The 14251-nt window shown below is 55.7% G+C and overlaps 1 protein-coding gene across 1 annotated transcript in view; it reads left to right on the forward strand.

Annotated features, from left to right (window-relative positions):
• Window positions 1-14251, forward strand: part of AGAP3 (ArfGAP with GTPase domain, ankyrin repeat and PH domain 3) — a 300607-nt gene that overhangs the window by 254890 nt on the left and 31466 nt on the right. The window contains exon 13 of the mRNA XM_074985396.1: window positions 1647-1808. Within this exon, the coding sequence (XP_074841497.1) occupies window positions 1647-1808 (162 nt within the window). The remainder of the gene's footprint in view (window positions 1-1646; window positions 1809-14251) is intronic.

Consider the following 14251-nt stretch of genomic DNA (forward strand, 5'->3'; position numbering starts at 1 on the left):
TGAGGGATGGCAGTGGGTGTGGATGTTCGGGGTGTCTCTGAGGGACGGGAGCAGGTGTGGATGTTCGGGGTGTCTCTGAGGGACGGGAGCAGGTGTGGATGTTCGGGGTGTCTCTGAGGGATGGGAGCGGGTGTGGATGTTCGGGGTGTCTCTGGGGGACGGGAGCGGGTGTGGATGTTCGGGGTGTCTCTGAGGGACGGGAGTGGGTGTGGATGTTCGGGGTGTCTCTGAGGGATGGCAGTGGGTGTGGATGTTCGGGGTGTCTCTGGGGGATGGCAGTGGGTGTGGATGTTCGGGGTGTCTCTGGGGGATGGCAGCGGGTGTGGATGTTCGGGGTATCTCTGAGGGATGGGAGTGGGTGTGAATGTTCGGGGTGTCTCTGGGGGATGGCAGCGGGTGTGGATGTTCGGGGTGTCTCTGAGGGATGGCAGTGGGTGTGGATGTTCGGGGTGTCTCTGAGGGACGGGAGCGGGTGTGGATGTTCGGGGTGTCTCTGAGGGATGGGAGTGGGTGTGAATGTTCGGGGTGTCTCTGAGGGATGGCAGCGGGTGTGGATATTCGGGGTGTCTCTGAGGGACGGGAGCGGGTGTGGATGTTCGGGGTGTCTCTGAGGGATGGGAGTGGATGTTCGGGGTGTCTCTGAGGGACGGCAGCGGGTGTGGATGTTCGGGGTGTCTCTGAGGGATGGCAGCGGGTGTGGATGTTCGGGGTGTCTCTGAGGGACGGGAGCGGGTGTGGATGTTCGGGGTGTCTCTGAGGGATGGCAGTGGGTGTGGATGTTCAGGGTGTCTCTGAGGGATGGCAGTGGGTGTGGATGTTGGGGGTGTCTCTGAGGGACGGGAGCGGGTGTGGATGTTCGGGGTGTCTCTGAGGGACGACAGCGGGTGTGGATGTTGGGGGTGTCTCTGAGGGACGGGAGTGGGTGTGGATGTTGGGGGTGTCTCTGAGGGACGGGAGTGGGTGTGGATGTTGGGGGTGTCTCTGGGGGTTGGCAGCAGGTGTGGATGTTGGGGGTGTCTCTGAGGGACGGGAGTGGGTGTGGCTGTTCAGGGTGTCTCTGAGGGACGGGAGCGGGTGTGGATGTTCAGGGTGTTTCTGAGGGACGGGAGCGGGTGTGGATGTTCGGGGTGTCTCTGAGGGACGACAGCGGGTGTGGATGTTGGGGGTGTCTCTGAGGGACGGGAGTGGGTGTGGATGTTGGGGGTGTGTCTGAGGGACGGGAGTGGGTGTGGATGTTGGGGGTGTCTCTGGGGGATGGCAGCAGGTGTGGATGTTGGGGGTGTCTCTGAGGGACGGGAGTGGGTGTGGCTGTTCAGGGTGTCTCTGACTGACGGGAGCGGGTGTGGATGTTCAGGGTGTCTCTGAGGGACGGGAGCGGGTGTGGATGTTCAGGGTGTTTCTGAGGGACGGGAGTGGGTGTGGATGTTGGGGGTGTCTCTGAGGGACGGGAGCAGGTGTGGCTGTTCAGGGCATCTCCTTGTGTTGCTGATCTACCGTGGAACTGAGATGTGGTCTCTGGTGGTGATGGGAATGTCGGGGTGCGAGTCCGAGGGACAGCGTGGGGTTTCTGAGGCTCTCTCCTTGAGGGAGTTTGAGTGTGGTGGTGCCGGGGTCCTCATTGTTGCCATGTCTCCCTCTCTCCTTAGCTGATGGCACCACAGATGTTCTCAGCTCGAGCCCAAACATGTCCAGCACTGCAAGCCCGAAGCTGGAGCCGCCTCCCTCTCCTCATGCAAACAGGAAGAAGCACCGCAGGAAAAAGAGCACTGGGACAGGCCGCCCTGATGGCCCCACTGCAGCATCAGAAGGTAGGAAGTGTCTGTTGTGCTGCTGCAGCAGCCACAACTGGCCTCTGGTACCTGGGGGACCCTCATGCTCGTGAGCGGTGCTCAGGCAAGGTCTCACCCAGTGAGCTTGGCCTGCCCTTGGGTTCTGCCCTGTGGCTGGGAGCAGGGGTGATGCTCCGGCGCCAGCTGGTGCTCTGGTTGTGTCATTGATTGTGTCTCACGCCAGCAGCAAACTTGGGAGGGTGCATTGGAAAGGCTGTCGAACGCCTGCCTCTGTAACACCCTGTTTTCGTTATTTATATGTGTGCCCCCCCGGAGCCGCCTGAACTCCCTTCTCCCCGTGCAAACTCTCTCCATTCCCAGCCACTGCAGCGGTTCTGCTGCTGGTGACCCGTCTCTCCCACGCCTACAAAGCCATAACACTGCAGTACTGCGATTTGTTATGGTTGCTGGCATGGTGGGCCAGTACTTGACAATGGTGATCCAGTAGTACCTCCTGGCCTTACACGCTGGGACTGCCTGGCTGCCTCAGGCTGAGCCATCAGAGAAGAGTTTGGCCCCTGAAGGAACCAGTTCAGGAACTTATATGTTGAAAATCTCGGACATGTCTTGTGCTGAGAAGCTCCAGTATCACCAGACTTCAGAGGTAGTTCCTGAAATTTGCCAGGGTACATTCTGGCCCAGCAAGTTGTCCTGGGGCCAGAAAGGAGCCTTTGGCTGTCCTGGTGAAAGTCTGCCCCAGCTGGGAAAGGTAGGGATGGCCAGACAGAATCTGACTGAGGGCCCAGCTAGTCTAGTGTACCCAATGACAGTGGCAGCATCGAGTGCTGCAGAGGTAGGTATGAGAACCCCACAGTAGTAGAGGGGGATAAGTGTTCCCTTGTGTGCTCACAACCTGATCACTTGTGGTTACAGCAACCTCTGACCCTGGAGACATGAGGTGTGATATCCCTTCCAAAACTGGGAGTTTTAAGCTGTGATGGCTCTGGAAATTCTGGATATCTGGGTAAACGTCCAGTGCCTCAGTGAACCTTGCTAGGCTCTTGGCCAGGGACAAGTGCTCCACAGTCTAGGGATGTGAAAAAATATTTCTCCTTCGAGTGCTCACTCACGTCCATTCCACAGTAGGGGTGATGCTCGCCACATGCACAGGGCTGGAAGTTTTCACTTAGCAGTGCCCACTGGGGAGTGCCTCCAGCAACCCTTAGAGGGGCACCTCTCTGGTGTGGCGTAAGGGGGCAGCGTACTCCCCACTCTCAGTTCCTTCCTGCCGCCAGTGACAGTGCGTCAGAACCATTCTGCTCCAGCCTCAGCTGTGGCTTCTCCCCACGGTTAGTCTTATCAGCAGTCAGTTTTCCCATAGCGTTGCTTAGAGTACTAGTTCCCCTTAGGGACTGTGACCCTGATTGCGGCATGCCCCGTTGCTTGGGACTTAAACCTTGTGGCTTGTGCAAATAGTCTGTGTCAGTCAGCAGTCTGCGCCATCTCGGTGATGCTGACATCAGCTACAGGTGCAGAATGTGCAAGTCCTTTAAGCCCAGGACTGAGAAGCAGCAGGGACTTCTGACTTTGAGCATTCCTCGTGGAGCTGGCCTTAACTCTAGTACTGGCCCTCCGATCAGAGTCAGCACCAGCACCCAGATGGCACAGCCCGCTAGGCGGTACTGCTTCCCCTCCCTTGCACACTGGCTGGAGTTGGCATCAGGCACCGAAGGATCAGCCTATGGTGCTCAGAAAGTACCGCCCCACCAGTTGACACTGCTACCCTCACCAGCACCAGCAAAAGAAGCTGAGGAGGTTGACAAGATGCTTGCCACTGTCCGAAGACAAAGGAAACAAGGCAGCAGAAGAGCCCAGACTCATGTCGGGCAGCTCACTGTCTCCATTGAGCTCGCAGGGCCTGACTCTGGCAGACCAGAGCACCCCAGTGTGGCGGGATCCTCTCAGCATTGGAACCAGACTCTGGTCAGGGAGGGGTCCAGCACTGCTCACCACCTGCGATCGATTACTGGGGTGCTGCCAGATACAGGCCAGCCCCAGTCACCCTCTCAGTCTACCGGGGTGCGTCCCATGTCATGGCTCACCAGAGCGGGTGCACAGACCCTCGCAGGCACGTGATCCTGGCTCCAGACGAGAACATCAGTGCAAAGGATCCATAACACCTCAGCACCATGCGCATACCTCTCTGTACGAGCAGCATGCCTAGTCCGAGGGTTCTCGGCTGTCACGCCAGTATGGGCTCTGTGTCAGGCTCCAGGTTACACCCACAGCACTGCTCCAGAAGCAGGAAGGGTAGATTGCTGGCTACAGGACGCCACATTCTTGTGCCTTCAGCCAGTCCAGGGACAGCCAGGCTTGGAGGGAGTCCAGGTCTTCAATGCCGGACTCGTCCCAGGGCTGGCACAGTGCCCATGGCCTTGTGGTCACAGAGTGGTGGGTGCATGGACTCCAGCCATTCCCTGGCGCAGGACTCCTTGCTGGCATTGGAACAACTTCTCTCTGTGGGACCTCCAGCACTTCTGGTACCTCAGCCAGTGCATTAGCAACAAGGGCCATGGTCAGCCCATGGCACCACAGGCCTCCTTGGAGCGTGCCCACCTGTCCCATATGACCCAGTTGATAGCTGAGATCTTGGACAAACATGGAGCCCCCAGCCTGCAGCCCCACATGGAGCCCTCAGTGGTAGGATTTCCCCCAGCCTCTCAGAGAGACTCGGTGCTGGCCCCTGCACCCGTACCCACAGTGCCGAGAGGCGCACCAGAAGCAGGACTGTCTCTGATCAGGCAATCGCGGGCCCTCGCCCTCTCGTGCCTCAGGACGACATGTGGATGCCGGTGGACCCATGCACTACAAGCATTAAATCAAGGACTGGGCCAGGACAGCGTACCAAGAACTGCTTAAAAGAATGGCCTCCAACTTTCACTTGCAGGCCAAGGGAGGGGCTGCAGGAGCCCTCTGTGTATTCAGCTCTGGCTCTGGTCAGAGGTACTGCATCTCCATGATGGGCGGCTCGTATGTCACAAACTCCATCCTCCATGACCCTGATCGGCAAGCAGGCAGAGCAAAAATCTTTCATCCCAGCTGAAGGTGACGAATGCCTTCACTCCCACGCAGTCCCCAACTCCTTGGGTGGGGCCAGGAAGCTCAGGGAGAACCACGGTAGGCCGCTGCGACCTCTAAAATAAGGACTTCAGGAGGCTGGATCTATTCAGGAGAAAAATTTATTCATCTTCCAGTTTTCAGCTGAGAGCCGCAAACCATCAGGCTGTCTGGAGAAGGTGTGACTAGCTTCTGGCATAGAACGTCCAAGTTCAAGACCTGGAGACAGAGAGGAACAACTTGAAGGTGCTCCTGGAGGAGTGTACAGCAGCAGCCAGAGTGGCCCTCCAAGTGGCCTCTGACATGGCAGACATGGCTGCCCAAACCATGGCCTCCGCAGTGACCACACGTGGGGCATGATGGCTTCTGTCTGGCCTGTCATCCAAGGCACAGAATAGGCTACAGGATCTTCCCTTTGACAGCCTGTTCTGATGCTCAGCTCCATGGCCTGAAGGTCTCTTGAGCAGTGCTAAAGATGCTTGGCCCTTATGTCCTGGCCTCCTCCTGCACCAAGTTCAAGCCTCAGCACACCCTCACCCAGGGCAGAAACCCCTCCAGGAGCCTTCACACAGGTCATTCAGGCCTTACCAGAAGGGCTTCTCTTGGCGACCTTAGTCTCCCAGCAGCTAGGCCATCCAAGACTAAGCAGGCTGCCCAGCACTCACTTGGATGGGAAGGTCGGGGACAACCTATCAGTCTGCATGCCAGAGCCAGATTCCCTTTCCTTCTGCAACCACAGCTGCCATTTCTTGCCAGCATGGCAAACTGCTGAGTCCTCAACATCATGGCCAAGGTGCAATATGATGGGAGGTTTGGGCAGAGCTATGGAAATCAATCCTGGCTAAAACTGCTTAAATCCAGGCTGGGATTTCCTTTTCACTAAGGCAAATCCAACCAGCCACAAAAGTACCTCTGCCAGCCCCACTGGCCAGCCAGAAGCCACACAAGCAAACCACAGACTTTCCAGCTGTCTCAAAATGCGCAGACCAATAGCCTCCTACTCAGGTGAGAGGTTCTTAAAACCTATTTCACCGGCTCCACACAGATTCTGCCAGGCCCCAAAGGGTCCAGCCAGAGTCCCAGGACAATATCTACTTGGATCTTATCCAAAACAGCACACAGTGCCAGTCCTTTAGAATCTAAAATCTACATTTTTATTAACATAGAAAAAAGGAATAGGGTGTGAGAGAAATGTTGAAGTGATACATTACATACATCAGTTACGGATATTGATGCCGGCCAGTGATGTTATATGCTGATTTCTTGAGCATCTCTGAAAACACTCCACATGGGGTGTGACCCGAGGTTACATTGGCTTAGTTTCATGAAGACTGGAGAGCTGGAGCACTGGATCCTTGAGTTCGGGAACCTTTGATTCGAGATGGTCACTCCCAGGGCCATCTTATAGTTTCCCGTGGGGAGGGAAAAAGTCATTTCTTCTTCTCATAAACCCTTGAGGGTCAGGGTCACCTGACCCAGATGAGCCATTGTGGCAAACTTCCATTGGTTGCTGATTTCGCCAGCATGTCCCAGTCCATTTAAACAGTATGTGGAATGGACGTCTGGGCCTCTGATTGCAATCCCATTGCTCAGGTGGGCTGCTGTGGCACTTAAGACAAATCCTAAATTCCTGAGATGTAGATTTGGTGTCTGAGCCTTTGTTTTTAGTCCCTCATCCTGTCTGGGAGGAGATCACACCTCCTATTATGAATCTGAGCAACAAAACATTCCTAAAGAATCATAGGGCTGGAAGGGACCTCAGGAGGTCTTCTAGTCCAGCCCCCTGCTTCAAGCAGGATCAACCCCTACTAAGTCATCCCAGCCAGGACCTTGTCCAGCCGGGACTTAAAAACCTCAAGGGATGGAGAATCCACCACCTCTCTAGGCAACACATCCCAGTGCTTCTCCACCCGCCTGGTGAAGTAGTTTTTCATAATATCTAACCTACACCTCCCCCTCTTCAACTTCTGACCATTACTCCTTGTTCTGCCATCTGACACCACTAAGAACAGTTTCTCACCCTCCTTTTTAGAGCTCCCCTTCAGGAAGTTGAAGGCTGCTATTAAATCACCTCTAAGTCTTCTCTTCTGTAAACTAAACAAGCCCAAATCCCTCAGCCTCTCCTCATAGGTCTTGTGCTCGAGACCCTTAATCATTTTTGTTGCCCTTCGCTTAACCTGCTCCAGCAAATCCACGTCCTTTTTATACTGGGGGGCCCAAAACTGGACACAATATTCCAGATGTGGCCTCACCAGTGCCAAATAAAGAGGAATAACTACTTCTCTAGATCTGCTCGAAATGCTCCTCCTAATGCACCCCAGTGTGCCGTTAGCCTTCTTGGCTACAAGGACACACTATTTACTCATATCCAGCCTTTCTTCTTCGAGTGTCCCCGTCGGTGCTCCACATTAGGTGTCGGGCTTGCCCTGGCGCCGCAGGTCAGATCTTCCAAGCAGTTTCTGCTGGACCGCGCATGCGCCGGTGCGTGCCGCTCCCTTGCGCACTCCTGGCCACATGCGCGATCCGGTCCCCGCCAGTTCCTCTTTAACCACCATCGGCTGCAGACGGAATCCGCTCAGGCTATGGCCAGAGTTAGCGTATTTAACGTTTTTAATTGTTTTAAAGTTTCTTCAGTCTTAGATTAAGTTAGTCGGCTGTTGTTTTCAAAAAAAAACAAAGAAAGGAAAGGAATTCAAAGCTTCCAATCCTAGTAACAAGCGGAGCACCGGAGGCCAGGAGCCTAGGGCTATTAGCCCTGCTGCCGCGGCAGGCTTTATCTGAGAGGGGAACAAGCACAGAGAAGGTGCTAAGTACCCTATTAACAACTCAAAGACTCACCACAATGTCCTCTTCAGGATTCAAGAAGTGTGAGTCGTGCCGCGAGGCGATGCCAGTGTCTGATGGGCACAGTCAGTGCATAAGGTGCTTGGGGGAATCCCATGTCACTCAGAAATGTTCCTTCTGCGCCAAGTTAACAGCCAGAGCAAGGAAGGACAGGGAAATGCGGCTGAAAATGCTGCTCTTCGACAAGGCCCTCCAGCCAGACATGCCGGAGCGGCCGCAGCAGGAGGGACCCTCCGGGGCCCATAAAAGGAAAGCCGCGTCCCTAACCCCATCAGCGCAAAAACAGAGGAAAATCTCCCCAACCCGATCCCTGCCGGCAGCAACAGCGAGCGGGACAGGTGGAGCGCACAGCCCCCAGCTGCAGCTACAGCTGATCGGTGGCGGCGCGGAGACGCATGTGGCAGAGGTTCAGCCTCCGATGATCAAACAGCCACCCCACACCGCGGGCAGGGCGGCGGCCAAGCAAGCGCCGGAACCGGCAGCACCGCAAACAGCGGCACCAACCCCCGGGGAATCGGCGGCGCAGAGCGCACAGGCACGCAGCCTGCAGGCACCGGGGGAGACCGCCCGCGCGGCACCGCTGAGGAGCATGCCGAGTGCAGTGCAGACTACAGGGCCGAGATCCCCGATGCGTCAGGGGGCGGAGCCACCCCCACAGGGGAGGGGAAAGGCAGCACAGAAAACATGGCACCGCAGTCCCTCTCCATACAGGGCTGCAGAGCTGCTTTCTCTAAGCCCTCCACTCGTGCTGCGGACTCCAACGAGAAGGCAGGGGTCACCCCTAGCCTATCCGGAGCCCCCATCTTCATTTCCACAGCCAGCCTTCCCATGGTTTGGACCACCTTCGCCCTTCTTGGGCTTCGAGCCACTTGAGTACTATCACAAATCGGTCTCTCCAGCGTCCCAGGTCTCCAGAAGATCTCGCTCCCCCAGACGTAGGGGGTGTGCACCAAGGGAGTGGTCCAGGTCACCATCCCAGGAGCAGTGCCTGTGTTGCCATGGTCGCCCCTGTCATGCGGGGCATAGACACCATAGGCATACTACCAGGGACAGATCCCCACAGACGGTCCCGTATCCCCGAGGGCAATCGCGGACGGGGACAGAGACTCAGATATCTCAGGGGGAGTTGGTTCTGGAACCCCGGGATTTTCCCTTGCAAGCTTCTAGCGAGCGGATGTACCACCGTCAACAGGACCCAGAGGGGTCCAGAGAGGCGTACCCTAGCGGTTCCTCGTTGTCCTCCCCGGATGAGGCTACGGCCCCGGGGGACGTCCATCCTCCGCACGATCTCAAACAGTTCCAAGAGCTGTTTAAAAGGGTGGCCTTCACGCAAGGCATCCAGACAGCAGAGGTGCAAGAGAAGCACCATAAGCTCCTTAAAAATCTGAGATCTCCGGCCTCCTCTAAAATAGCAATACCGCTTGACGAAGCAATCTTGGAGTCCGCCACCACGATATGGCAGACCCCTGCGACTATTCCTCCTGTCCACAAGAGAGCGGACAAGAAATACTTCGTGCCGGTGAAGGGCATGGAGTTCCTATTCAGCCACCCGCAACCAAATTCTCTGGTGGTAGAATCGTCTCAACAGAGATCAAAAACGTCTCAGTTCAAAACAGGGGGAACGGACAAAGATGCCAAGAAACTAGAGCTGTTCGGCAGAAAGGTCTACTCCTCCTCCACCCTACTGTTAAGAATGGCGAATTACGCAGCGCATCTAGCGAACCACAATTTCGACAACTACTCTAGCTTAGCCTCCCTCATGGACTCGCTTCCAGAGGACAAGAAGCCGGTGCTCAAGGCTATCGTGCAAGAAGGCTACGCGGCCTCGAGGACGGGAGTTCAGATTGCCCTAGTTGTAGCGGATACGGCAGCACTCTCAACAGCTACGGCAGTGGTCATGAGCAGGGAGTCCTGGCTCCAGACATCGGGTATCCCGAGGGATCTGCAGGCGAAGATCGTTGATCTCCCCTTTGACACGCAGAAGCTGTTTGCAGTATCAACCACAGCGTCCCCAGTACCACAGGGGCTACAAGCAAGGGTGACATCAACAGCACCAACAGCACAGAACTCCCAGGCGACGTTCTCAACAGAGCCGTGCGTCCTCGGGGCAGGGACAAAGGCCACAAGTTTGACACACAGATCGAGGGCTGCGCTATCGCTACCATCGCACAATGTCATCCAAAGCTACTGTTCCACCATCGCCTCCGACCATTCTACGACCAGTGGCAAAAGATCACCACAGACAAATGCGTACTGGAGATCATGGCCACGGGTTACGCGATTCCCTTCCAGTCGCTCCCACCACCACGACCTCCACCCAGACCCCACCTAAAGGACGCCTCCCACGAAGCGAGACTCAAGCAGGAGGGTAGGCCATCTTATGCTTACAGGGGCAGTGGAAAGAGTGCCGGAGCAACTCCGAGGGAAAGGGTTCTACTCAAGATACTTCCTCACAGAGAAAAAGACAGGAGGCTGGAGGCCCATCCTAGATCTTCGAGGCCTCAGCCGGTACTTGCGCAAGCAACGCTTTCGGATGATCACAGTCGCCTCTATACTTACGGCACTGGACGATGGAGATTGGTTCGCAGCCCTCGACTTACAAGACGCGTATTTCCACATAACTATTCACCCGGCTCACGGGCATTTTCTCCGGGTTATGGTAGGCAAAGAACATTTTCAGTACAAGGTTCTGCCATTCGGCCTCTCCTCGGCCCCCAGAGTCTTCACCAAGACCTTGGCAGTGGTGTCAGCCGACCTGCTCAGACAGGAGGTGTTTATATTCCCATATCTGGAAAAAAAAACAAAAAAAAACGACTGCCTACTGAAAGGGGCCTCGGAGGAGGAGGTACTTCACATGATACGCGTCACAGCAGACACGTTCTCTTCGCTGGGCTGGTCATCAATCTGGCAAAATCAAAGATAGACCCCGCACAGGACATAGAGTTCATAGGGGCACGTATAAATTCCATCACAGCAAGGGTTTATCTACCAGACGCCCGCTTTCGCGCCATTGGTTCCCTCGTGCAAGTCATCACCTTCAGCCCTACGGTGCCGGCTCTGACGTGCTTACAGCTGCTGGGCCACATGGCAGCAGCAACGTTTGTGGTGCAGAACGCCAGATTGCATAGGCGCAGCATGCAGCACTGGCTGGGGAGCGTCTACAAACCGGCAGCACACACCGTCCACAGGGTGGTGTCGCCCACGACAGAGGTGCGCAGATCCCTGCAATGGTGGGTGAACCCCAAGAACATGCTAACAGGGGTGCCCTTTCACCAACCAGAAATATCTGTTTTTCTCACTACCGACGCCTCCCACATAGGGTGGGGAGCACACATGGGCGAAAAGGTGACGCAAAGACTGTGGTCCTCCACAGAACAGTCACTGCACATAAATATACTGGAGCTCAGAGCAGTGTTCAACGCCTGCAGACACTTTCGAGACCATATACAAGGCAAGTAGTCGGGATCAGTACAGACAATACCTCCACCATGTTTTATATAAATCGGCAAGGAGGAGCTCAGTCCCATGCCCTATGTGCGGAAGCAGTCCGATTGTGGAACTGGTGCATCGCCAACAATATAACCTTGAAAGCCTCGTATTTACCAGGCGCTCACAACGTGAAGGCAGACCAGCTGAGCAGGCGCTTCACACTCACACACAAGTGGCAGATCCGTTCCGATCTGCTACGACCGATTTTTCATGCAGGGGGTTTTCCACAGGTAGACCTGTTTGCCACTCAACACAACAAGAAGTGCCCCCAGTACTGCTCCAGGGCAGGACTGGGACGGGGGTCCCTGGGGGACGCATTCGCGATCTCGTGGAGGGGCCCCCTGCTCTACGCCTTTACTCCCACAGTGCTTATCCACAAAGTCTTGCAGAAAGCCAGGAGAGAGAAAGCCCGAATGATCCTAGTAGTCCCAAGGTGGGATCGACAGCAATGGTTCCCCTTACTCCTGCACATGTCGGACCGTCCACCGATGCCCCTCCCGGTGGCGCCGGATCTGCTCACGCAGCCCAGGGGTCCATAGTGCATCCACACCCCCGAGGCCTGCGACTGCAAGCATGGTTAATCCATGGCTCAGCTCCCTAGAGAGCATGCGTACAGAGGGAGTGCAACAAGTCCTAGAAAGTAGCAGGAGGACTTCCACCAGGAAGCCCTATAAGCAAAAATGGACTCGATTCACTGCATGGTGTTCTACCAAGCAATTAGCCCCCCTTGCTGCGCCTATACCTATAATACTAGAGTATTTACTGGACCTCAAGAGAGGCGGACTCTCCCTATCCTCGTTGAAGGGTCCACCTTGCCGCTATATCGGCTTTCAGACATGAAGAGGAAGGGCACACGGTGTTTGCCCATCCCATGGTTACCAGGTTCCTCAAAGGGCTGGTAAACCTATACCCCCCTCGGAAACCGCTTCCACCATCGTGGAGCTTGGACCTGGTGCTTAATGCGCTAACGGGACCACCGTTTGAACCCTTAGCCATGGTTTCCCCCCGTCTCCTTACGATAAAGACAACCTTCCTTCTTGCAATCACGTCAGCTCGCAGGGTGAGCGAGCTTGCGGCAGTCATGGCAACGCCACCCTGCACAGTAATTTCCAAGGAGGCGGTAACCTTACGGCTGCAACCAGCCTTTGTTCCCAAAGTTTCTTCAGAGTTTTATATTAACGAACCTATAGTTTTACCCTCGTTATCCAAAGCCTCATAACTCCAACAAAGAGGCGCGCCTCCACCTCCTGGACGTGAGGAGGGCGCTGGCTTTCTATATAGACAGGACTCAGTCCTTCCGGAAAACGGTTAGACTCCTAGTCTCTCTCGCTCCCAAATCAAAAGGAGAAGGTCTCTCTTCGCAGAGAATCTCGAAGCACATCGTATCCTGTATAAAAATGTGCTACGAACTCAAAAAGACTCCTTTACTGGCCACGCCCAGGGCTCACTCCACTAGGGCGGTGGCGGCATCAACAGCCTTTTTCAAGGGCGTTGCGCTAAAAGACATTTGCAGAGCGGCGACCTGGTCATCCTATGACACCTTCGCCAAACATTACGCCCTTCACAGGGTATTCCAAGAGGATACCCGTCTCTCTGCAGCGGTCCTCTCGGGGACAAGCTGCACATGATCCGATTACCCACCTCCTATTTTGGGTTACTGCTGGGTAGTCACCTAACGTGGAGCACCCACAGGGACACTCGAAGAAGAAAGAGAAGTTACTCACCGTAGTAACGGTGGTTCTTCGAGATGTGTCCCTGTGGGTGCTCCACCACCCACCCACCCTCCACGCTTTGGATCCCTGTTTGGTGTTTTGCAGGAGCATCCGAGGCGGTTGGTCAAGGAACTGGCGGGGACCGGATCGCGCACGTGGCTGGGAGCGCGCAAGGGAGCGGCGCGCACCGGCGCATGTGCGGTCCGGCAGAAACTGCTGGAAAGATCAGACCTGCGGCACCGGGGCGAGCCCGACACGTATCGTGGAGCACCCACGGGGACACATCTCGAAGAACCACAATCACTACGGTGAGAAACTTCTCTTTCATCCACCATAACCCCTAGGTCCCTTTCCATCGTACTGCTGCTGAGCCAGTCGGTCCCCAGCCTGTAACAATGTTTGGGATTCTTCCGCCCCAGGTGCAGGACTCTACACTTCTCCTTATTGAACCGCATCAGATTTCTTTTGGCCCAGTCCTCCAGTTTATCCAGGTCCCTCTGGATTCTCTCTCTACCCTCCAAGGACTCTACCTCTCCCCCTAGTTTTGTGTCATCCGCAAACTTGCTGAGGTTTCAACCCAGTTGTAGAGCCCATCTAGGCTCCTCAGGAGCCAGGGCCTGTGGTCTCGGAATGAGATGGACCTGCACGTCAGTGTCAAAGTGCTCCGAGCCGTACGTTTCACCTGCAAGGCATTCTGCCCCTGCCTCATGAGCAGGGCAGTCTGCGTCCTCATGGACAGTGCAGCCTCGATGTTTCATGTTAGCAGCAAGGAGGGGCCCTCTCTACAGCTCTCTGCCAGGAGGCCCTCACTCTCTGGGACTTCTGCATTGCTCACCATATCAACCTAGAAGCTAATCCCCTCCCAGGATCCCCAAAATCCCTGGTGGACCACTTGAGCAGACATCTCTTTTCACCACGAGTGGCTGCTGCACGAGGTGGTGGCCCTGTCTGTGTTCCTCAGGTGGACTTTTCCACTACCGGGCAGAACTGCTGCTGTTCCAGACAGGTCCTGGCAGTAAGGTCCCTCTCAAACACCTTCCTCCTATTCTGGACAGGGGATCTGCTTCAGGCATCCCTCCATTCCCACTCATCAGCAAGGTCCAACAGAAAATTAAGAAGGTCAGAGCCATGTCCATCATGGTAGCTCCAGCATGGCCCCATCAGCATTGGTTTGGAACCCCACTGAACCTGGCAGTGCTCCCCTCTCCCCCCAAGCCATTGCCACTCCACCCAGACCTCCTGTCCAGGACACAGCTGTCTCCTTCACCCCACCCTTGCATCTCTGCACCTCATGGGATGAGTATGGCATGGCTGAGATCA

This window comes from Carettochelys insculpta, chromosome 2 (genome assembly GCF_033958435.1).
Source record: "Carettochelys insculpta isolate YL-2023 chromosome 2, ASM3395843v1, whole genome shotgun sequence".
NCBI lineage: Eukaryota > Metazoa > Chordata > Testudines > Carettochelyidae > Carettochelys > Carettochelys insculpta.